This window comes from Gallinula chloropus (genome assembly GCF_964237585.1).
Source record: "Gallinula chloropus genome assembly, chromosome: 5".
Taxonomy (NCBI): domain Eukaryota; kingdom Metazoa; phylum Chordata; class Aves; order Gruiformes; family Rallidae; genus Gallinula; species Gallinula chloropus.
The window spans coordinates 31,669,581-31,692,277 of NC_140090.1; the positions used below are offsets into that span (position 1 = coordinate 31,669,581).

The 22,697-nt window shown below is 41.6% G+C and overlaps 1 protein-coding gene across 1 annotated transcript in view; it reads right to left on the minus strand.

The window, feature by feature from the left end:
- PARD3B (par-3 family cell polarity regulator beta) overlaps window positions 1-22,697 on the minus strand; it is a gene marked incomplete at its 5' end in the record, with an annotated part of 406,028 nt that overhangs the window by 27,880 nt on the left and 355,451 nt on the right. Inside the window, one exon of the mRNA XM_084264986.1 lies at window positions 19,373-19,508. Coding sequence (XP_084121112.1) covers window positions 19,373-19,508 — 136 coding nt within the window. The remainder of the gene's footprint in view (window positions 1-19,372; window positions 19,509-22,697) is intronic.

Genomic DNA, 22,697 nt, shown 5'->3' on the forward strand with positions numbered 1-22,697 from the left:
GAAGATTTAATGCCTTTTCAAACATTTTTAACAATTCATTAAAAAGAGACCAATAAATCACCCCAAGCTTTCCACAAATGCCTGATTATAAAAAGGGAAAACAAACAAAAATTAACATGTTTTTCCCATTCTACAGGTTAGAGTACATTTCTGTCAGCCCTGGAGTTGATGCGCAACACACCATTTTCACTGAAGAGATGTACGAGCTTCTACAACGGGAAAGGTTGTGCACTCAGGGGTAGGAAGCCTTATCTACCTTTACATAGCATTTCTGTGTACAATTTCCTGTGGACTCATTACCTAAGCCAAGTTGACATGAAGAGAGGCACTATCCCTCAGCGCTACTAGGCAAGCTTAGGAATTACCCTAGACAAATACCGTTATGCACCTTGCCACTCACTGAACAGCCAACATTCTCATAAGTGAAAAAAAATTATATAGCACAGGCCTCTTGCTAACTCCCCTTTATCTGACTCAAACCAGAAAGCAGTCCGCATGGAACTGACGGCCACTAGAAATAACCACCTCTGATTTGAAATGACCCATGCTTTAGCAGTGTCTGACTTTGGATGAGCAAAAAATAACAATAATTGCCCTACATTTCAAAAAGAGGGCAGAAGGCTAATGGATCATTCATTCATTTTTTTTTTTCACCAGAAAAAGTAACTCATAGAGAGAATTTCTAAAGATAGAGTCACTTAGGCTGAGAGTCACTGCCACGTTGGCTGTTCTCACACTGCTAATTTCACAGGGTTGATAATTTCCCTTAATTCACCAGGTATACTGGTGAGAGAAGAGCCTCCAGGTTTCTGCTGTTTTGTGAAGAAGAACAAGGGGAAAAGAAATGAATGTATAATTTGGTTTGCTCCACACAAAAGCCACATGGTCTGTGGTCTACCTCTGAGGCTGCAGATAGGCTATCCTGTGCAGCGGCAAGATGTTTACAAGCTGAAGGAGGCACTTGGTAACTCCGCGCATTCACAACCCCATGCAAGTTTCCTGGTGATGGTTCTCACACCTAGCAGGAGCAACAGCAGACAGCCAGCGTGCAAAAACACAAACAGGTTTGGGACTGTGCCAGCACGGAGCAGCAATCCCAAGACTACTATCAGTCACTAGAAAGCAAAAATGATATTTACATCGCAATGCCTTTTTGCAGCCTGAAACCACCCCTTTTCTGATGGTTTCCTACAGACCAAATAGAAGGCAATACCCCCCACCAGGTCTGTTTGTATATATGATTTGAGAGACAGTTGCCATAGAAACACCCCAGCGATGGATACACAATTTTGCTAATTTGGATCCATTGAACGACGGAGTCTTCACACCCTATATAAAACCCCCGACGCACGGGAAAAGCATGCTCCAGCTCTGCACGGCTAATTAAAGGCTCAGCCCTTTAAAGGCTCCTTTCCCTTCTCCATCTGTCCACGCGACAGGAAGAACGTACCATCACTCAGCCACCAGCAAAACGGTGCCTGGAGTAAAATACTACCCTGATGAAAAGAGAAATTGCAAAAACGGAAACACCTCCTTTGTAGAAGTTATTTATGTTTCAGAGAGAGCCAAAGCAAAGGGTTCCTTGCTGTCTTTTACAACAAAGCTAAAAATCAGTGTGAAAGGCACCAATTAACAAAATAACAAAATATTCCTGCTTCTCCTCCTTCCCTGAAACAGGACATGTGCAGCTGGCCCTCGGTCCAGGTGCAGAGGTTGTAACTGTGTAGTTAACCATCACAAAATGTTTAGGTGAGCAGACAGCAACCTTAATAAAAAAGGATTAAAACCTAGAAGTCCTATCAAAGCCAAACAGATACTGACCACAGGGTGACCAGCAAGGTGCGTGAGCTGATTGATGTAAGGTGCGCTACATAGTTAAGTCCTTACTGGAGTTGGCTGGAAGAGCTTTTGACACCAATACCCCCCCATCAGTAAGGAGAGATACGACTGCAAATGAAGTACATGTTTCACGAGTGTATGGTAATGCACAACAGAAAGAACGATCCAAAACATGCTCCTGTATTTTTAGGGTTTAAATTAACAACATCATGTTAAATAAGAGCCATCATTATGAAAAGATCATCTCTTAGTCTAGAGCTGCCTCAACTAACAAGCAAAACATGAATATGCAAAAATAACGGGGTAGAGATAAACACAGAAACAGCCATCATCCCATCAGTGCAATTAAAAAAGCAGCATGCCCAAACCAAGGAAAAGAAATGCTATCTTTATCAAAACACAACAACAAACAATTCACCAAACTTAACTGTCGCCAAGTCTTGGTACGGACAAGGCCTTTGCAGAAAATTAATAAACTGGATAAGTGTATGGATCAAACCAGCTAGCATCAGGTTAGCACAAGACAGTAAAGCCTTTGACAAGTGGAAGAGAGGTAAAGCCTCGAAGAGTCAGCCATTCCTTGAAAGGGAGAGCAGGGTCTCCTAATCGCCCCTTTGGGAGTCCCGATGAATTCCTTCAAGCACGTAGCAGTGGCCACACTTGGAGACAAGTAGGCAAGACATTGCACCTGCATAACTCAATGCCTTCATGGTCAGGAAGGCATTATTTCTGCATAGCTTGTATTGTTTTCTGTTGTTCGGGTGCATCTGTAGTTAAGCCCTTGCCCGTCCCCAGCAGCAGAAGCAGGCTGGGGGAAGTGCAGACTCAAGAGTGATAGGGGCACTGTGTCCTGCTTCTCTCTAGTCCACAGCCTTCACCAGGGGACTGACGTGGAGGGCCAAGAGATAGAGAAAAATGAGAACAGGCTGGGGCTCCCTCCACTTCCCTGGACAACTGGAATCCACATTTGTTCCAAGACAGAAAACCGTAGTAAGATTGTTTCACATTTCACAGGCAGATCCAGAACAGACAGAAAGAGAAAGCAACTGTAAAGAAAGTGGCCACAGAAACTGCACAGGTGTCAGCGCAAGCCATGTCCCTGGCCAACATAACTGCAGGGCACTTTGAGTTTTCTAATACATGGAATTGATAGGCCAGCAGCAAATCTCTCGACCCTGCCAATTCTCCCTAGGAAAAACTTCCCAGGAAAAAAATAATAAAGGTGATGGGAACATGGACTTGTAGATCAAGCCAGAATCAAGTATCTTAGAGCATTCAAATATTTGTAAATAAGTTATAAAGCATAAGCAGAGTATACCTGCAGGCAGGTGTCTTGAAATAAGTCTAGGATTTGCCTACAGGAAAATGCTGGGGCTGCAGAAGAACAATTCTTCAAGAGCAGAGAAAGGATTTACTTCATCCTGAAGCTTGAGACTACTTTGTGCAGGAAAGTGCAAGAGGCCATGATTCTTCCTGGGAGACGTTGCATTTCATTCCTCCTCACCTTCCTTACCCTGCCTTTCTCATGGAGCATTTGTTAAAGGCTAAAAGACCAGCTGCTAGTAGGAAAGGCTCCCTTGCCCCTTTCACACAGAGCAAGATGTTTGGAGTTGGACAGCCACTGCAGTATGAACAGTAACAACTACAGCGATCTCTTTTAAGGTTTAAGCTTCATGAAGCCAGAACCAACTTTTTCTTGTTCCTCAGGGAGAGAGCTACCACACTGCACACGGGAGCCTGCAGCAACTCCTTGCCCCGGCAGAGGGGACATGTGCAGCAGGACAGTGTGTTTGCACCCAGGGCGTTAAGTCCTCCCACAAATTCTCACCTCAGCTACCAGAGGTCCGTCCTGCCTGAAGTCAGCACACTGGAGACCCAAGACTTGCTCACAAGGAAAAGAATGATGCAGAGCCATTTTCAGGGTGGCTGTCTCAAAACTGCAGCCACTGTTCCCTTTCCCTCAGGTGTTTTATTTAGAGCTGCATACAGAAAGCTTTTATCATCTTTGCAGAGATCAGTTCATTCAAAAATTTGTTTAAAGCTTATTAACTAGCTGTAGAAAACCCACAGCTCAGAGTCAAAAATTTCACACTCTTAAAAAGGAATCACACACAGTGGGTACTGCATTCAGGCTTATTCATTTTTCACTTGTACACTTTTAATTTTTCTATTTAACCCCCTTATTTCCCACCTTCTGAACAATAAGCTTCCCCCAGGCATTTTGTCAAGATCAGAAAGAAAATGAGGAGTGTGTGCTGCCCACGAGATAAGTAGCAGCAGCGTAACTTCATCAAGGCTGATGGGATTTAGTGATTTATGAACTCAGTGAAAAACACTGCTGACTCCACTTGAGCCATACCTGACTGACTTAAAATGATAGGGGATCAGGAAGAGCTTATGAAGACAGGAGTCCTGGGATTCCTAACTTTTTCCTTTACTCACCGCGTATGCTCAGGAAAGTCACTTGAGCTTGTGTGTCATGGTTTTCTCCCCGTAAAAAAGGGCGGGATACTACTGTTGTATTTTATAAGGCTGACATGCACTAACAGACAGGAGCCGTCCCAGGAAGGCTGTAGAGTGAGGCACGTGCTCAGCCATCACCCAAGTGCTTTGAAAATGCCACCCAGTTCTGCTTTTTGCCTGGAAGTCTGTGTATAAACACATCCCACAGAACTGCTGCACTGCTTAGTGCATTTTTCAATAGTCTTGTGATCATCTGTTAAAGGACTTGATTCAGATGCTGGTTTGACCTCTGTTCTCAAAGCTCTTCTTTTGTCTGTGAGCGTTTCTAATCACATGGGTTGAGATTCAGCATGCCAAAAAGAGCCGTGGTATAACGGAATTTGCCCTTTAACCTCCAGGTCTCCCCTCTGCTGAGACACAGTTGGTTTTTGTTTTCAATTAAGTGAAAACTGAAGAAAAACTGAGAGAGGTAAAAGTGGCTTTGTTCCCCACCCTGGTCTCAATGCTTCATAGACAGGTGAAAGACCAAAATTCACCCATTTTATTTTTTTGCATTTCCACAGTCTGCCTGGTTCTAGGGACTGCAAGTGAAATTCAAGAGCACTGTATGACTCACGGACACTTTCTTCACCTGCTAAAACAGAGGTGGGGTATGTGAGGCAGCGAACTGGATGTTCCATGTGAAATTGAGGAAGCTGATTGAAGGGGATCTTCTTAATTCCACAGTGCTGTGATATCCTAATTATTCGACCCTCCAAGACCTCCAGTGTTTCCACAGAAAACATATTTTGCTCCATCCAGCTTTTTAATGTTTTCCATCAAAAGGTAAAAATTAAAAATTCTACCAGTGTCCACGACTCAAAAGAATGTTCCTGTTGTTTTCCTTCCATGCACAAAGAGGGATGTATTTTGCTTTCCTGGTTTTGCAATGAAAGTTGAAACAGTGATTTTGCGTTATTATAACACTCATCATTTCTCCCTCTAATTTGGATGGTTTTTAATAAAGCTCCATTGATTCCACTGAAAGAAATCCCTCCTGGCAAAAGCAGAACACACACGCTGATTGCTAAATATGCAGCAATTATAATATTCAGCAGCGCACTTTAATATCTTATTTATAGATGTATCTATCTATAATTTACTTTAATTAAGTTGCATTGATTTTAATGACAGAAGCAGTCCTCAAAGAAGAGTCTAATGTTATATGAGCCCATCAGTACTGCTTTACCATTGTTTGGATATAAGACAGCACCTTTAATACTTCTTTTTTTATAGTCTTAGTTGTGTTTTTCTTCGCTAAGTGCCTGCAATAGCAAACCAAGACGATGTTCCACAGGAACTTTAGAAAACACCTCCGGCACTGGAGAGAAAGCACTTTCAACTTCTCTGTTACAAACTTGCTCATAGGACAGTTTGCAAGACCAAGGAAGCAAACGGCATCTTCCCAGCAGGTCCTGAGAAACCTTGGGTTTCTGTTCCCCCCCATTTTATATCTTGGGAGCATAACCATTAGAGCTTCTCAAGTAATGGTCTGATGCTTTCAAAGTGTTTTAGGTAGACTGGCAACTAGTCTGAACTTCTTCATTTTCTTGTCAACAGGGTAAATAATTTGGTAAGGTGAAGCGATGGATGGCTACAGGTGCCTGTTTACAGCCCAATCACCAAGTTGCAGACTTGTGACGTTCTGTTTTCTGGGCTCAGTCACAGGGCATGTCAAAGCTCCTTCTTCAGCACACGCTCACTTTTAAGCATTTTATACCAGCCTGGTTTTGAGATTATTCCAAAAACTACTCGATGCTATTAGAACTGTGCCTAAGTTTGTCAAAAAACATCTTAGAAGAGCTAAAGGAAGGTATTGCTGCACTCCTAGGAGAGTCTCACAGCCTTGGTTTCTGCTGGGTGCTACCACGTACCTTGGCCCCGATTCAGGAAAGCTTGCTAAATACTGATGAGGGTGGCTTGTTTTAATTTCAATAGCATTTGATTCCTCTTGGAGGCATTCCCAAAGCTGACATACACCTGCATCTCTCAGTGGCTGTATCTTCTTTTTGGGTGAAAATACACAGGAAAAACATCTATATCTCTGTATCCCAAACACATCTTCCCACATTCTAGTGATGGTGATCTCAGCATCTCCAGCTCTGAAGTAACCCCGTACGGTATTACTGGTTCACATCAATTGAGGATCTATCTCAGAGACTACTGAGGTAGCTTTATGGCATTACTTATGCAGATCTTAATGCATCATTCACTGTTAGTATTTTTTTTAAAGTGAAAAATAAGCGCTGGCTTTTTAAATCACCGCCTTTCAGAATATATCAGCACTAATTTTATAAGAATTGTTCCTGTTAAAATTCAAGGGCATGATCTCAAAGGAAAAGCACCAAAGTAGTTATGCAAGTACATTTTCAGTTTCTGGTCATCATTTTTCATTCACTGATTATTGCTTAAGTGTTGATTAATAGTTATGTTCATGCTGCTAGAATGCATTTCCCTTGGGTGAGAAAAACATCCTTGTCTAAAGGAAAAAAGCGATAGTAATCAAACCATCCTTCCTCTTCCCCGTAAGAAACGCAGACGCACACTCCAGAGTCACTGATGATCTCGGTTTTTCTGGTGAGTAGTTTTGAAAATTCTCACTTAGAAAATCAGCTGTATGCAATCAGAACAGCACTTGGGTCGGTCAGATTGCTGGGCAATTAAACGCTCCCCTTCTCTCTCTGCTTTCTCTCTCTGCATATATACGCGTACATACATGTACAGGCATGGGCACACTCAGTGTACGTACTGGCAGTCACTGTCCCTTCTCCCTACCCAACGAACACCAGGAACACTGATGACAGCAGCACTCCACGCCAGAGTTAAGCAGGACTGATTATCTCAGGATTTACTTGCTCTCCTCAGGAATGCCCACCTCTTGTTCGAGGAGGTGAAACTAATGGTTTGGATTTAGAGAGAGGGGAAAATTCTCTAGAAAGGCAATAGACTGAGGGAAATACAAACACAGATGGGAACTTTAAAAGGGAAGCAGGCTGTTCCCATAACAGTTTAAAAACATGGCAATTGCCGTAGCTCAGTAGAAAACAAGCTCTCAGCGTTTGCTGTATCTTGCAACACTAAGTAGAGAGAAAACAGCAAAGATGGAGGTGAAGCCAAAACTGCAAAGTGTTTTTGCACAGCCTCACAAAGATAATACTGCTTTCTGAACCCCAGCTCTGCAGTCCCTGGTGCTGGAGGACTAGGGTTTCCTGTGGCCATGCAAAATGAGATCATTTCCTGGCTGTGTCCATCTCTGTGGGTGGCTTCTTTTTCCATTAGTCGTATAATATGTTTTGGTTAATTCTACCTCTTAATTGTCTTTAATGAGCACCAGATTTGCGACACCCTTGCTTGCAAACCTATTCTCAGAGTGGAGGCAAACAGAGACCCTTGAGCTGAGAGCAAAACTTAAAAGCAGCAAGCCAAACAAACCTCAGCACCCAGCAGCATTGATTCTTCCCAACTACAAGGGGCATTTTGATTGTTCTTCCACTGAACCAGGCCAACGCAACTCATCTCTCCCCAGCCACTACAGAGGACAACTTGTCACTGAGATGCATTCATGATGCAATATACAGCATACATAATACATACACGCAAACACGTCTCTAAAGCAGATCTCCTGCAGTTGCTCTACAATACTGTGCACAATTCCTCCCCCCGTGAAACCAGTTTTCTGCCTTACCCTGTTTGAAACTAAGCTGCTTCTTGTTCCTCCCTGTCTTGCATTCTTTGCTTCTCACTGTAATTAGTTTACAAGACTACTTATCCAGATGATTACTGCTTTTAAATGACAGTCGTCTTTTCTTTTACTCCAGTTCATTGTTGTGTATCATTTTGTCTTGCTATCTGAATACCCAGTTCTCTAAAGCATTTTCTCATTATGTTATCTCCTGATATAAGGCATTTTGAAATACTTCATGAGAGACACTATATGAAGCAAATTGAATTGAATTTTCTCTCAAAGTCAGGGGCTTTCAGCATCTTTCTCTAGCTAAGTCAGCAGAGTTCTTGGCACCAATGCCAGGGTGTAATGGCTGAGCTTCGCAGCCCAGCTATGAGCTTGTGTTCTTTTAAGGGAAAGTGAAATGACAGCATCAGTACCTGGAAAGCAAACAGGGGACAGATCAATATTTCCATTTATGATGAGGATGGCAAAACTAAAATGTTTGGGGTATTTCTGAGGTTTATAATACGCCCTTTGAGATAATGCTATTTTGCTGTATCTACCTACATCTGGTGTTGGTGCAGAACGTGTATGTGGGGGGGTATATGCATGTGTATGTCAGGGAAGGAAAGAGGGAGGGAAAGGGGAAATAGCAGGGCATGGAACTAAATTGCAGAGCAAGTAGTGGAAATAGACAGTGAAAAGCTTCCTGCAGGCAGGCAGCTTCACAGGGGAGAGTGAGCCTTTCATTGTCTATAAAATCACGCCTTGCTGGAGGTCCTCAAGAGTAGAAGGGGTAGCGCCTAGAGGCAGTAAATCTCTCACTGTTGTATTATTACATTCTAAACACTTAGCTACTGTACAAACCAGCGCACCGCTTCAAGAGAAGAAAAGGAGGAAGAAGGGGGAAAACGAACAAAGGGAAGAAGAAGGAGATGGCAATAAAACCGGGAAACAGCCCCCTACCACAGCTCTCCCCAAGAATAGTTCACTTCAAAGAAAACCAGCAAAGAGTAAGTCGTCACGGGAGTTAAAAGTTAACCTCAACTCCTTTCATTGTGATTTGACACCATTCTGGAACAGTACTCCTAGAATTTGAATGGCTAGTCTGTAGCAGAGGGTATTAAATCCACCTTAATCCTGTTAAACATAGATGCCACTAAAGAGAGGCGCACTCTCAATGGCATCATGACAAAAGCACGCCAGACTGCAGATTCAATATGGTTAACAGCAACAACAACAACAAAAAAATCCCAAACCTGGATTAATACTGAGCAAACAACATCAGCATAAGCAGGCTTAGAGAGAGGAATAGCTTTCCATATGCTATGGCATCAGGTTCCTCCGGATCTTCAGAAACCGGTCTGTAAATGTTACAGACATTGTTTCTCCTGCTTGCAACTGCTGTTGGGTGGTGACCTTCTTTGCTTGCTGATACCAATTTAGCAGTTGGTACAGTTTCTCTGCGATTTGGTACTGTCTGTTGTTTGCTGGTACCAGATGGATACCAGATGGGTAACTGTGGGCAATGGTTCCTCTGTTCCAGTCCCAAAATTCACTGCCTATAGGGTCAGTCTTGTCAGTTGACTCCTAAATGGCACTTCAAAGCAGAATTCTGAAAAACCTCAACATCTGTTCCTTACTCCTAATGACCTTAAAAAAAAAAAAAAAGTTGCAGACATACTTTCCTTTAGCCAGGAGTTACTGTGCATCTGCAGGAAAAATACAACCTTGCAGATGCTCGCAGCCATCAAACTCACTCTTCGCTAATGGCAGCTCCAGAAGCCACCACCTCAACTCTGAAAGTCAGCAGTGAATGTGAAGTGTAATCAATACATTCTTTGCTGTGGTTGCTTCACAATGTAGTGGTTCAGAGGTATTTCAAGGCATTTTTCAAACAGTACTTTCAGCAGTGAAGTGGAAGAACAATAAAACAAAAACTTAAAGTGCCTTTGAAAGGTAGCAGAGATACCTGAGGGCCAAACGTAAAGAAGGGGGGAAAGCAAGGAGAGAGAAAGTGATGGAAGAGATCTGTTTTAAGTATTAATTTGTGATTGTTCTTTCAAAATGTTAACCTAGTTGTCAAACTACAGACAGGAGCTGAAAGGTCAGTTAATGGTTCCCTCCAATGTTATTCCATATGACTGCTCCTGTTTCTAAGAAAGGGGGAAAAAAAAGTTTATTTAGGACAGTAGGTGAGCATTTTGGTAAATTCTCTATATGTGCTACAGAAGAGTGCTGTCTACAGAAAAATACAGCTGACATCAAAGCATGTTCCCCACCCCCTGTCTTGCTTCATGGAGAAGTTATGATAAACAGGTTATGTGTTCCCTAAGGTTACCATGGAAACTCATTCTTTTCAGGCCATCATTTGCAAAGGTAAAATTTGCATTAAAATGTGATGGAATTTGATTTTGTGCATGTGTGTGTGAAACTCAAGTGAGGTCATGCTACCACGCAGTATAGCTATTATTTCAAAGCCAGGAGCATACACTTAAGAGAGAGATCTATTAATCCAGGTAAACACCTCAGTGACCAAATTACAGTTTAATTGCTAATTTGACAGGTATCTTCCTAGCAAATTAAGAGAAATACTTTGAAAATTAGCTTCAAATGCAAATGTAAATGTTAATACTGATCCACTCGTGGGTACCACTGGATAGTATTTTGCTAAATTCCCCTCTAATCATTCCACAGGAAAGATTGAATTTAGATTGTCAGAATCACTTTGTTTTGATGATGGCAGACCAGGGACGGAAGGCACAGGCATGTATTACAAATTATAAATTGTTATCTTGTCTTGAAGGACGTATGAAGTATAGAATATAATTTGATATAACCATGCTTACTGCAATACAAGAAACTTTTGGATCTCCTCAGAACCCAACTTTGCTTGCTTTGAGTCACACCATAACTTCAAAGCAATAATTTCACTCTAGATATCTACTACTCTGACATTCCTTGGACTACTTGATGGTGCAAAGCACACACCTGGCCCAGGCCTCCCCAGGGTCCCTGTTCTTCAAGGGGCACTGCCATTACTTGTTGCCATGAGCAGCTCTGCTCTTTCTAACCCAGGAGTGCATTATTTGCAATAGTAATTTTGACAGTCATTATTCCAGCCTAAACAGAAAACAGATGAATGGACTAAACCCAGAAAAATCTCACAGTTGGTGACCAGAGTGCATTTGAGAAGAGATACCAGTATTTGTTCTCTTGCTCAGTTGTATGCATTTCACAACATACATACTGAATTTGATACACTACTTCATGAAATCTCTTCTACTCTGGGACACAGGATTATTCACATATCATCTGCCTTGAACAGCAGGACCCCCTTGGAGCCAGCAGGGCCAGAACTCATATTTCTGCTCAGAAGGCAGACATCCCAATATCACCTAGATTACAGAAGACTCAATATCTCCCATCATACAGGACTTATGACATACAGTTCAGTGGGAATGGCTCTACTTAATATTGGGCAACATGACACTTAACACAGCAGCCTGGCCATTTGATGAGGAAAAAGCAGCAAAACCACAGGCAGCAGTATCTGTCATTCTTGCTTTCTCATTGTTAATAAATACAGTAGCACATTAGGTGTCTCAAAAGCACTAAAAATATATATATATATATAAAATCAATCCTTCAGATTAGGTTGGACAGTGCTGGTATTTTATCAGACTCCTTTCTGCATTGGGAAATTAACTAAACAAAGCATGGACATTAAAGAAGATGTAAAAACCAAATGAAAATAAAAAATAAATTGTTGCTAACTTTTGCAGAACTACTCAAAGCTCAGCACTTTTGATAGAAGGAAAGTGTTCCGTTCGGATCCAATACTGAGCAAGAACGAAGCTGCTAGCTCTCCTTTTTCCAAGTGCTCTTTAACAGCCAGAGTCGAGGTTGAAAGTTGAAAAAAGCTGGCCTTGTGCAGAAAAGCCAACCTCATACACAGCACCAGCTTTACAGGGTAAAGGGAGTTCTCTTTTCCCGTATTTTGTGCTTTATTTTAATGCAGTCTTGATAGTAGATTAGCATCTGCACTACAGACCTCAGACTGGGAACTAATAAAGTTATCCGCCCAATCTCCTCATGTCTGAGTCGGTGACTTTCTTTTTCATTTTAAATAATTATAACAATGTCGCCTGTTTGTTGAGAAAAATAGAGCCTTTATATATTCATAGATAATTGCTTATACCCAGCACCCAGCGATACATTCTAATTACTTTTCACACCTTGGCTGTGAAGAAATCTTGAACTTTTTGGTGTTTTTTAACTGCAAGACAACAATGTAGCCAGAGCACTGACACCCTGACTGCTGAAAGTGCTGCAGATGAAATTTAACAAGCAGTTCAGTTAATGCATTTTGCAGTGAGGAACTCCAGCAAAACTCAAAGAGGACTCAAGGCCTCCACCTCAGATTCTGCGTTGCAATAATGAGGGGAGTGCTGCATAGATATACAACAGAAGAACTCAATCCAGAAATCAAAAGTAATCAAAAGTCCATTATTTCAGTTGGCTTCTGTCACGTACTTAACTATAACAAATAAAAGATCTGTACTCTGTAACAGCCTCAATGACATAGTTGTATTGCTTGACCCAGCTTCTTTCAAGCTCGACCCTGTTCTGCACACGCTGGGCAACCGTTGCTGTTTGCCTCACTGGGGTCATTCTGCTTTCCATTATGTTAAATGGACAAATTTTGCAGTCCTTTGTCAAACTGCTATCTGGTTTAGAGGGGTCTTTTTCCTAGTAAGCAGAGCTGGACACTGACCATCATCTTTAGGAAACAGAGTGCTGTCTGGGACAACAGTAACTAGGCAGCTCTTTGGATCATCAGTGTCTTCTATGGAAGAAATTTCATTTAATCAGCGACACACAGGAAAAGAACATAACCAAGGGAGATTATGCTGTGAGAATTCAGATTATGCTGTGAGAATTCAAAAAGTCAACCATGTCAGCATCTATTTGATAAATGCACCCGATACCTGATAGTAAATGCAAAAGCTTGAGCCTAAGAAGGGGTCAAGTGGGAGGCCCAATTTCAGGTCTGATCTAATAAATACCTAAGCGCATGCTTCGCTTCAGACCCAAACTTCAATGGCATCACAGACTTGTCTTGTGATTAAAAAATGAGTGTTGGTATATCTGGGGCCCCTTTCCAGAAGTTGAAGCAGGCCTCCTACTAATGGCTTGAGGAAGAGGAGGTCAATTTTAAAAGGAAAACTACTTTTATTCCCTCCTTGTAGTCAGACCCGTGAGCAGCTGTATTTGATTCTATGGTATGTGGGGCACTAACTTGTTAGGGGTCGGGACCAAGCTGTCACAGAGAAGTACGTATCACCAAGGCTAAGGGAAGGTTCAAAGTGCAAAGTAATAGCTTTAGCAACCCCACATGTGAAGGCTCAGCGTTAAAATCTCAATTCTCTTTCACCTCCCAGGTGATGGTGGCCTGAGATACAACAGTCTGCACATGTGCTCAGGGAAAGTGGCCATGCTGTCACCTATCCATGGAGTAATCAACAAGAGGACAGAAAACTGTTAAAGCCTGTACAGGCAGAAGCTTGCCAAAACCCAAAGCAAACTCTTAAGGACCCAGCTACTGTCCTACTCACAGCAGCAGGGATACTAGGCTGCAGCCTAGCTCTGAAGAGGCTATTTCCATGCCCATTCGACTGTGCACAAAGGATGAAGACTGCCAAGCCCTGGGCTATGCGCACAAATGCACTAAATATTCAGCACACCAGGCAGCACTCAGCACACCAGATAGCACCGATTACCTGCTCATGAACTCCCCTCATCAATATAACTACCAGTTAAAAGTTGGTTTCTTGCCTCCCTAAATATATTGGAAAAACAGGAAATACATATACAACAGAAAACCTCCAGGGCCCTTCACATCGTATCAACATGATCTGTGGCAGCTGTCATGATCTCTGTGATGCCCCACTCAAGTTTTCTGTTTTGGCAACATCAGAACCACCCCTCCTAATTGCAAGGGACACAACCGCTGGCACATGTGTTAATGTGGAATCTCTCAGCCCTATGAGCCTGCAAGGATGGACACAGCCTGGCAGCACCACGTGCTTTTGTCTCATTTCCCTTACCTACTTCTATGAAGTCAGAGAAATGCTTAGTGTTTATCTTGAGAATCACCTCCCCGCATTGAAATAAAACAAAAAGCAGTGGTGTGACAAGGTACCTTGTGGAATTGATGGCATGCTATGTTTCTGGAACTCACATAATATTGTAGGCTATGAACAGTACCAGTGGGGTCTGATAAGACGACATATGGCACCAGAACTGTTTCCCTTGGTAAATAAGAGCGTGTACATAGTCTTAGCATGAAGACATGAGTATTTCAGACTCCCCTCTGGTTCAGATAATCTATGCCAAATTCAACCTTTGTGTAAGTAGGAATGACTCCAAACAAGTTATGAGAGTCACTCTTTATTACTAGTATTAATGGAATTGCGTTTGGCGCTCTGTGCATGTGCCGTTTGGAATGGTTTATTTTTCACAGGAGGTTTGGCAGGGATTTCTCAAAAATCATTTCCCCTCAAGCCTACCCCCAAAAGCCAGCCTGCAAATTTCAAAATCCCTCTGCTTAGTTCGAACAGCTCTTTAGAATACACCCTGATCTGAAACCTTTATTATACAGATATAAGAAGTGACCATAAAAAGTTCTCAATTAGCAAGTTAATAGTACATCCTATTGAAATGTTTTACATATTCTAATAATCAATATTTTAATAACATATACACAGATACTTCTAGTCTGTGGTTTTCAAAGCATCTCTGCTTTAAGTAAGCTATTGCCTTTTTTTTTTTTAATTCAATGTTTTCTACTAATAGTCTGTGGGCTCAGAAAGTCTGGTATTCACTGCAGTTTCTGCTATATGGTTTCACATAGTACATAAAATTGTCAGCTGCTTCCATTGCGCTAGAAGACAGGAATGTTATTATTCTAGAAGTTGGAATTTTGGTTTCTAACCATGGTCCAACACAAACGTCTGTGCATTTTGGGAACCAAACCTATTTGAAATGCAACATCGTGAACCTGGAATTAATTGATCGTGAAAAGTACAAACAGCTCCTTATTCATCCTGAAGCAAGTGTAGAACCCTTTGACACATTATGGAAAAATAATGCAGTTCTTAACGCTCCTCTTTTTTTGTTCTGGTTGATTTTTAGGCTTGGAGCCCTGCCAGGCACACAATAAAGTACTTGGCCTTTAACACAGACAGGCATGATTCTTCTTCCATATTCTCAACTGGGAACTGACAAAACTCAGTACACTGCAGATTTGTTTAATTCAGAACGTTCACAGCTACTATCCAGGCACAGGTTTCCTTATATCTTTAGGTTATTTATCAACTTTCAAATCTGATCTGCAAATAAAGAAGTGGCTTTTAGAACCACTTAACATAAGGGTCGGAACAGTGAGGCTGATGTGGTCACTAACACGTGAAGGACTATTTGCAGTGTGGCCTGTGTTACACGCGGTCCTTGAACATACATTAAAAAGCTGAAGTTTCAAGGATTTACTGCCACCATGAAGGAAAGAATTGATGTTTTAAGTAGCTGGATTTGTACAAAGTCTGTAAGACAATCCAAGTAAATCCTCGAATAGATGATTAATTCCTCATTATTTAAATGCCCTTAAATATAAGTGCAGATGCTACCTTCATGGCTTTGTCTTGACAGCTCCAACACTATTTCTCATGATCAGCTATTAGTCTGTGACTGTAAAGCCCTGAAAGAGTGCCCCATGACAGAGCCCCCTAACTCCCGGGGAGACTAAGTTCTTGGAGCTTGCTGCTTACATAGTTCTCTCATGGTCTGACTGACACTGCAGTATATGGTAATACGACATAAACATATTATGCCCCTTTCTGTAGACGTGGATTAGGTTTGGGTAGGATATGCTCATGAGTGCTTTGACTCTCTGATGGCCCACTAAGACACGAGTGTGTATGCACATGCCTAAGCTCTGCATTGAGCTGATACTTCCCAATATACTCTAGCTGTCAGAAAATTTTAGGGTAGTCACACATTACACTGACAACAACAGGCCTTCATTTTCCCAGACAATATTTATACTTATCATCTGCCTGTCCCTTGGTTAACGAGCTGAGGTTTACTTCAAGACGTGTATAGCACCCTGTCGAATTTGGCTTATCATTTATCCTAGCTATAAGCTGGAAAGGTGGGTGGCAGGGTGGGGAGGAGTCCAAGGGATGCAAAACTCAACAAACCAAATCACAAAGGAACTGGAAAAGAATTTCAAAGGATCTGGCTGTATAGCACAGACAGTGCTATATACATGTGTCTGTTTATGGAGACACACTCAACTGAATTATTCAGTTACTTACAAAAAGAGAAAGAACAGACTGTCAGGAAGGGAGAGCAGAATGAAGGCGCAAGAGAGCAAAAAACTCATCCAGCAACAGATGAGAACAACAGAAGAGAATTGGAAAATGGATGCGGGGGGAGGAATGGATGATGAGAGAATAGCAGGCCTATTTAAAATGAATTTTTGACCTTATTTTTAAAACATTTATGGATCCCAATTGCCTGTCATGAGATCATTTTCCCTTACAATGCTAGCTTTTCAGCCGGCTCTGCACTTTAACTTGATTTATCCCACTTTAAAAAAAGTAGATTGTTAGAAATACCCCTTCTATTAGAAATTCTGTCCCATTACAGTGTCAGCTAAAGGCCACTTGTCAATGTCAGCTTTATCAGATAGAAATTTGCCTCATGAGTTCTCAGATACTTTTTTGGAGGACAAGACCCAGGGTCCATTTCTGAGACTGTTGATTTGCAACAGGATAGTGTCTTTTCAAATTATCCTGTTATTTCCCAACTTATCTGCATGTTTCATTTGATGGTGGGAAGCGATTACAGCAGCTGCTGTACATTAGAAAGACATCTTATAGGAAAGCTGGCTTAGGTAAAAAAGCTGACTGACAAAAGTGTAGAAAGAACTACTCAAATATTAAAAATACACAGGGAGACTCTGTATCTCCTTTCCAGATGCAGCTTCCCCAGTGCTGTGACCTCCCGTGAGAAGGAAAAAACCCACCATCTTATAACAGAAGGGTTTCTTCCTCCTCTTCAGCTGTCTGTCGACTCTTTAAAAAAAGACCTGACATCCTGAAGATTAGAGTAAGTTTTTATTTATTTACAATTGTGCAATTAGTCATCAGCATGTCTCTTCATTGATGAGTAGAGGTGGAAATAATCAGCTGTTGTTCAATCTGTGTTACCACAGTACTGCTGAGGGTCAGCAGCCCGAGGTGCGGAAGACTCATTGCTTAAAAAATATCTTATGGACTGTCCTGGCAAGATGCTTTGAGACATTTGCTTTCTTTTCAATGTTTTGATGCTATTTTTTGTTTCTTCTTTTCTGTCTGACTAGATTGATGTAACATATGTATTGAAAGGGTAAAACTACATGTCAGAGTAGAAATTTCAGCCAGAAGTCCAAAGAGAGCAGGCTGGGGCCACAGTGTTTTCCAGACTGAGAGACGGTGTCTATGAAAGCAGGCTGGATGGATCAATGGATGATATTGTTGCAGTGATGAGACCAGAAGTCTTTGAAATTTGTAAACCACTTCAACGGGAGGAACTGTTGCAGCAACAAACTTCAGAGTATTAAAAGCCCTCAAGGTAAACTCTGATTTTCGAGCAGACTGCCTTTCCTCAACAAAAACATTTAAAAATATTCTGCATTGGAAGGACAAAAAGAAACAATTGTGGTGCCACTGGTATTAATCAGTTCAAGATTGAGATACTTCAAGCACCCTTTCAGGTGTTCTGATTAAGGACAACTTGCCTCAAAGGAAAAGTAAAGCTTTGGAGATCAGTAATCTCTGGGCATTATACCTAATAGCAACGGCTTAAAAAAGGATTACCTACAAGAAACCTTTGTGAATCTTAGAAAACTACACTGGACCATAAATCTCAGCCTCTTCTGGGGATTAATAAAGCTTTATCAGTTTCAGCTAAGAAGCAGAAATCCTCAGGCTTCTGAAGAGGTATTGCTGGCCCAGTCCAGGGCCTCTCTCTGGACACTTAACATGCCACACCATCTCAACAGAAAGACACATTTGATGCATATTCTCATTTTATTTTACTAATGCTATTCAGAAGAACTACAGCTTACATAGATTCCCAAAGTTGGGTCACAAAATTTAAGGCAATAAAGTTAACTGCTCTAAAGAAATTATTACTTTGCTGAAGGTGATGCTTTTGGCAACATTTTATTGGTTAACGAACAAATACATACCATAATTTAGGTAAAAACACTCCTTTTAACTCATTCTCTCTGTGACTGCAGTAAAGTCTAGCCTCACATAGCATTTTTTTTGGACTACAACCCAAACCACTGAAGGTTTCGCCTCAGCATTCACTGTAATCTTTTGGAGGACATTAAAACCAACAATATTAGTTCAAACTTCAAGTGTACTTAGATTCTTAAAGATTTTAACATAATTCTGTCTCTTGTTAAACTAAAATTTCAGATTTAGCATAAATTGCATGTTATCAAAGTTACCTTTTTTTGAATGCTGGTTGATTATAATCACTTCTAAAGAGAAAGAGTTCAACTCCGAAACCTGCTCTGGTGGAGCTTGAGTGCCACAGTTGTGATGCCACAGACTATAGCTGTTGCATTTAACGCATTCAATCTAGCACACTCATCTCTGGTTCTACCATAGGTTATTTTTCAGTAGTGGGGTAGATAATACATCACTGTGTAGGGTGAGTGCTAGATGTAAAATAGGGAGTACAGCATGTCTGTAACAGTTCTATAGAGCTGGCAGAATACTTTAAGATCCTTTGATGGGAGAGGAGCAAGTTATTCCATTTTTCACTTTATAAAAGTTGCTTAGGAGGTATTGTGGCCAGACTGCTACTGTCCAGGGAGCAGAAGGAAGGGCAGGAGCTGACATGCCTCTATTTCCTCCCTCTCACTTGGCAGCTAAGCACAGTGAGAGTCTCTTCTAATATTCTGGTTAACCCAGGTAATCACCGGATGAACTGTCAGAGTACCACAAACTCTGCTGAAAAGCCTTGATATTACCACATGTGACAGTTTGGCAATAGCTGTGTGCCTTGGGCCTAAAGAGAGGAACTCTCAGCCTAAATCAAATACAGTGAACAGACATGTCATTTTTAGCCAGGTTTTCATAGTATTAATGTTTTCTTTGGTTGGGTGGCATTAAGGATTTCTCCATTTCTACCCAAATTCATACTAAGCTGACACAGGATTTCTGGAAAACATGAACAAATCAGCACCTTCTGCTAACCCTGAATGCTGCAAAACACACTTACATCATCACACTGTGGACTTACCCAACGCTGGTCGTAATCAGATGGCTGCGTTCTTCCTTCATCATCCTCACAGAAGGGTAAGCCTTCTCGCCTCGCCTGATGGTACTCCTTCCGTAACTTCTGGATGCGATCAGCATTCCCACCACCTGCACAACCACTGAGGAAAATAAAAAATGCTAAATAAAACTGCTGTGTACACACACCTCCAACACCTACCAGGCACCCGCAGGAGCATACACACAGAACTGCCACACCCAAGACAAATGGATTGTGATTCTCCTGACTCGCAAAGTGCCCACTGGCTCCTATCACCCTTATTTCTGTTTTCTTGTATTAAAAAAAGCTGCTAATTGTGATCACGATCCCCATTTTTAAAAAAAAGGCTGTCCCTGTCCAAAGAACTTAACAATTCCAGTACAAGACAAGAGACAACAGATGGATGCAGACAGATGGGGGAGCACGAGGAAACTTTTAACATTCCTATGAGCAGCTATAAATGGCTATCATATTTTAATAATAATGATGATGATGATGATAAGCTGCCAGAAAAATGTTTCCTTTTGCTCCCATGCTAAATGTGGAATTTCCCTAAAATTACATTTGTTCAAGGTAAAGAATAGGCTATATTCACAAAGAAGCACAGAAAGAAGTTTTATCTCATAAGAAAACAACTCCTTAATCATTCAAAAAATAAAACATCAACCATGAAAATACAGGGGAGATGAGATGGGAAAGGACACTATTAAATCCTGATTCAATTTTTTAAAAGTAGCAATTAAACAGCAGTCCACTCAGTAATTGACAAAGCCTCACTTGTTTGCTGAACCGCACACACTGCAAACTGCCAGGGTAAAAGGCATGGAGTTGCTTAGTTTGTCAATTTAAACATATGCCTGACTTTGAGGGTTTGGACCCTGGTGAGCCTTCCAAAATTTGAGACCTGGACTTGCACAACTGTGAAAGCTCAAGGTACACCTGGAAGCACAACCATACCACCTCCCCTCCCTCTCCTCCCCCCAAAAAAACCCCAAACCCAAACAAACAAAACCAACAACAAACAAAACCAAACTCCAAACCCCACAATCCTGAAAATGGGTAATTATTAAAAAAAAGTCATGTTGAAATTGAATACATTAACAATTGCCCACAGCTCCTTTCAGCCCTGCCTGCCTTTAGGCAGCACCAAACTGCCTGTATGGCTTGGTACCATTTACTTGCATTCAGAGGGAGCTAATATAGAATTTACTTGGGTCCACTCTTAAACACGTGTTATTGCAGCATCATGTACATCATCATGTACCCTCTTAATGTGCAACCTTAACTCTGCCTTAACGGGCAGGAGAGACAGAGGTTTATTCACATGAGCAGATACTGGACAGAGCGCCTTGCCACACTGCACTCCACTAGGAGGGAAGCCCTTTATAGGATTTGAGTGGCAAACTGAGTTTGGAAAACACATTCAGAAGGACATAAACCTATCGGTTCAGTAATAAGCAGTTTCTAGTATCTAAAAGCAATCTAGATTGGTTGGAAATAAATGACCAACGAAGGGAAATTCCATGTAGAGTGCAAATGCAACTGAACATGCAGCCATGACTGGAAATGTTTACTTGCAGCACCAGTATATTTCCATGAAAAATCAATTTGCTTTCCCTGGATCCCAAGTTATCCAGCACCTCTACTCTACCAAGTCCCAGAGGTTTTAAGCTTCTCTGGCTGACTTACTGAACTCCTCCAGAGCGTTTGAATTTTTTCTCATGATCTGCCAAGACAGCGCAGAAAGCTTGCACAAGCTCTGGGGACTGCTGAGGGAAAAAACCCACATTCCCTTTTCCCCTTGACTCCTTCCACAGATAAATAAATACCTCTGTTCCTTGCACGAATTCTTGTCAAGTCGTGGAGAACCATTTCCAGTCTGAAAATCAGTGGAATTGAGGACTAGCTAATGGGGGCTATCACTTAGAACAGTGAAGCCTGGTTCACAGCTCACAAGCAATACAATACCTGTGAAATCCCCTGACTTTACTTGTGCCTACAGATAAAGCCTTTAATTAGGGCTGCTAACATACAGATAAAGCCTGAAGTGTTGTCTCTGTTGCTCTGCCAACATCATTACCCGAAGCACCACAGGCTAAGAGGGAAACACTGAAATACAGGCAGCCGGTCTAGTTTGGTTCTAGCCGATCTGGGTCCCCGCAGCTCTCTGCAAACTCTACTGGCATCTGCCACAAGTGTCCCAGTGGCCACGTACCCACATTCCATCTGCAGGTATTTCAACTGAATAGGTACCCTGAAAATACCACACAGGTTTTTTGGTTAGGTTTTTTTTTTTTTCCTTTTTAAAAATGAAATCCGAGATTTATATTGTAAAAGGCAGTAAAGCAGCCTGTGCTCCCTTTACTGCAGATCTCCTGTAGGTGAGCTTCCATCTGCTTAAACCCATCTAGCCAGCAAGTGGAAGTAGGTGCTGCAGAGATCAAGCTGCTTATATATATTAAAAGACTATGCCTGACAGCTTTTTCTTTGGCAAACCTCTGCCACACTGCACTTAAGTACAAACCCTAACCATGAGAATGAGTGGGAACGTTTCAGTGAAAGATAGCAGCACATGGAAAGTTATCCATCTGGATTAGTGTGAAAACACAAGTGTAATCTCTGTGGAAACAAGCAGCTCCGTGAAGTCTGATTTCCTGTGCTTCTCTCCTGTGGGCTCTCTGGGGTCCAATAATGGGGCTGAGCTCACACTGCAGGGTTTCTATCTCACAAGGGCATTTATTTGGGCCTCTCTGCCAGGCTGCTTATTTTTGTGAGACTTAGCTTTTGAACATTAAGTCACCTGTCAAGTCTGGTCAGAAATAGGCAGCAGGTTCAGAATTTGTCGGAAAGGTGGGGGGAACAGGTTGGAAGAGGGTCAGTCAGTGCACCAGCTACATTTTTTCAGGAAACAGTGGATGCTCCACAGCTCCTTGGTTTTTTACTTTTTTTCTCCATGACTGTTTATAGGCACAATAGCAAAAGACATTGGCTTTTGAAAGAGCCGCATATCTAGCTTACCAGGAAAGTTTCACTGACTCCCGAGTAATGTGAGATGAATATGATGCCCTGTGCAATGCTCATGAAACAGTTCTGAATTTAAAGTTGGCTCCTGACAATTATGTGAATATATGAACCACATTCAAACTCACCAGATGAATTCAATCAGCACTGTGCAAATATCGCATACATAATCTATTAGTTTACCCCAAAGAAACTGAAGCATTGAATTCAAACAGAATGAAGTCATCAGTAATAAAAAAAGAAACTGATAAGGCAATATTAAAAAAAAACAACACAATTTTCCAAGATT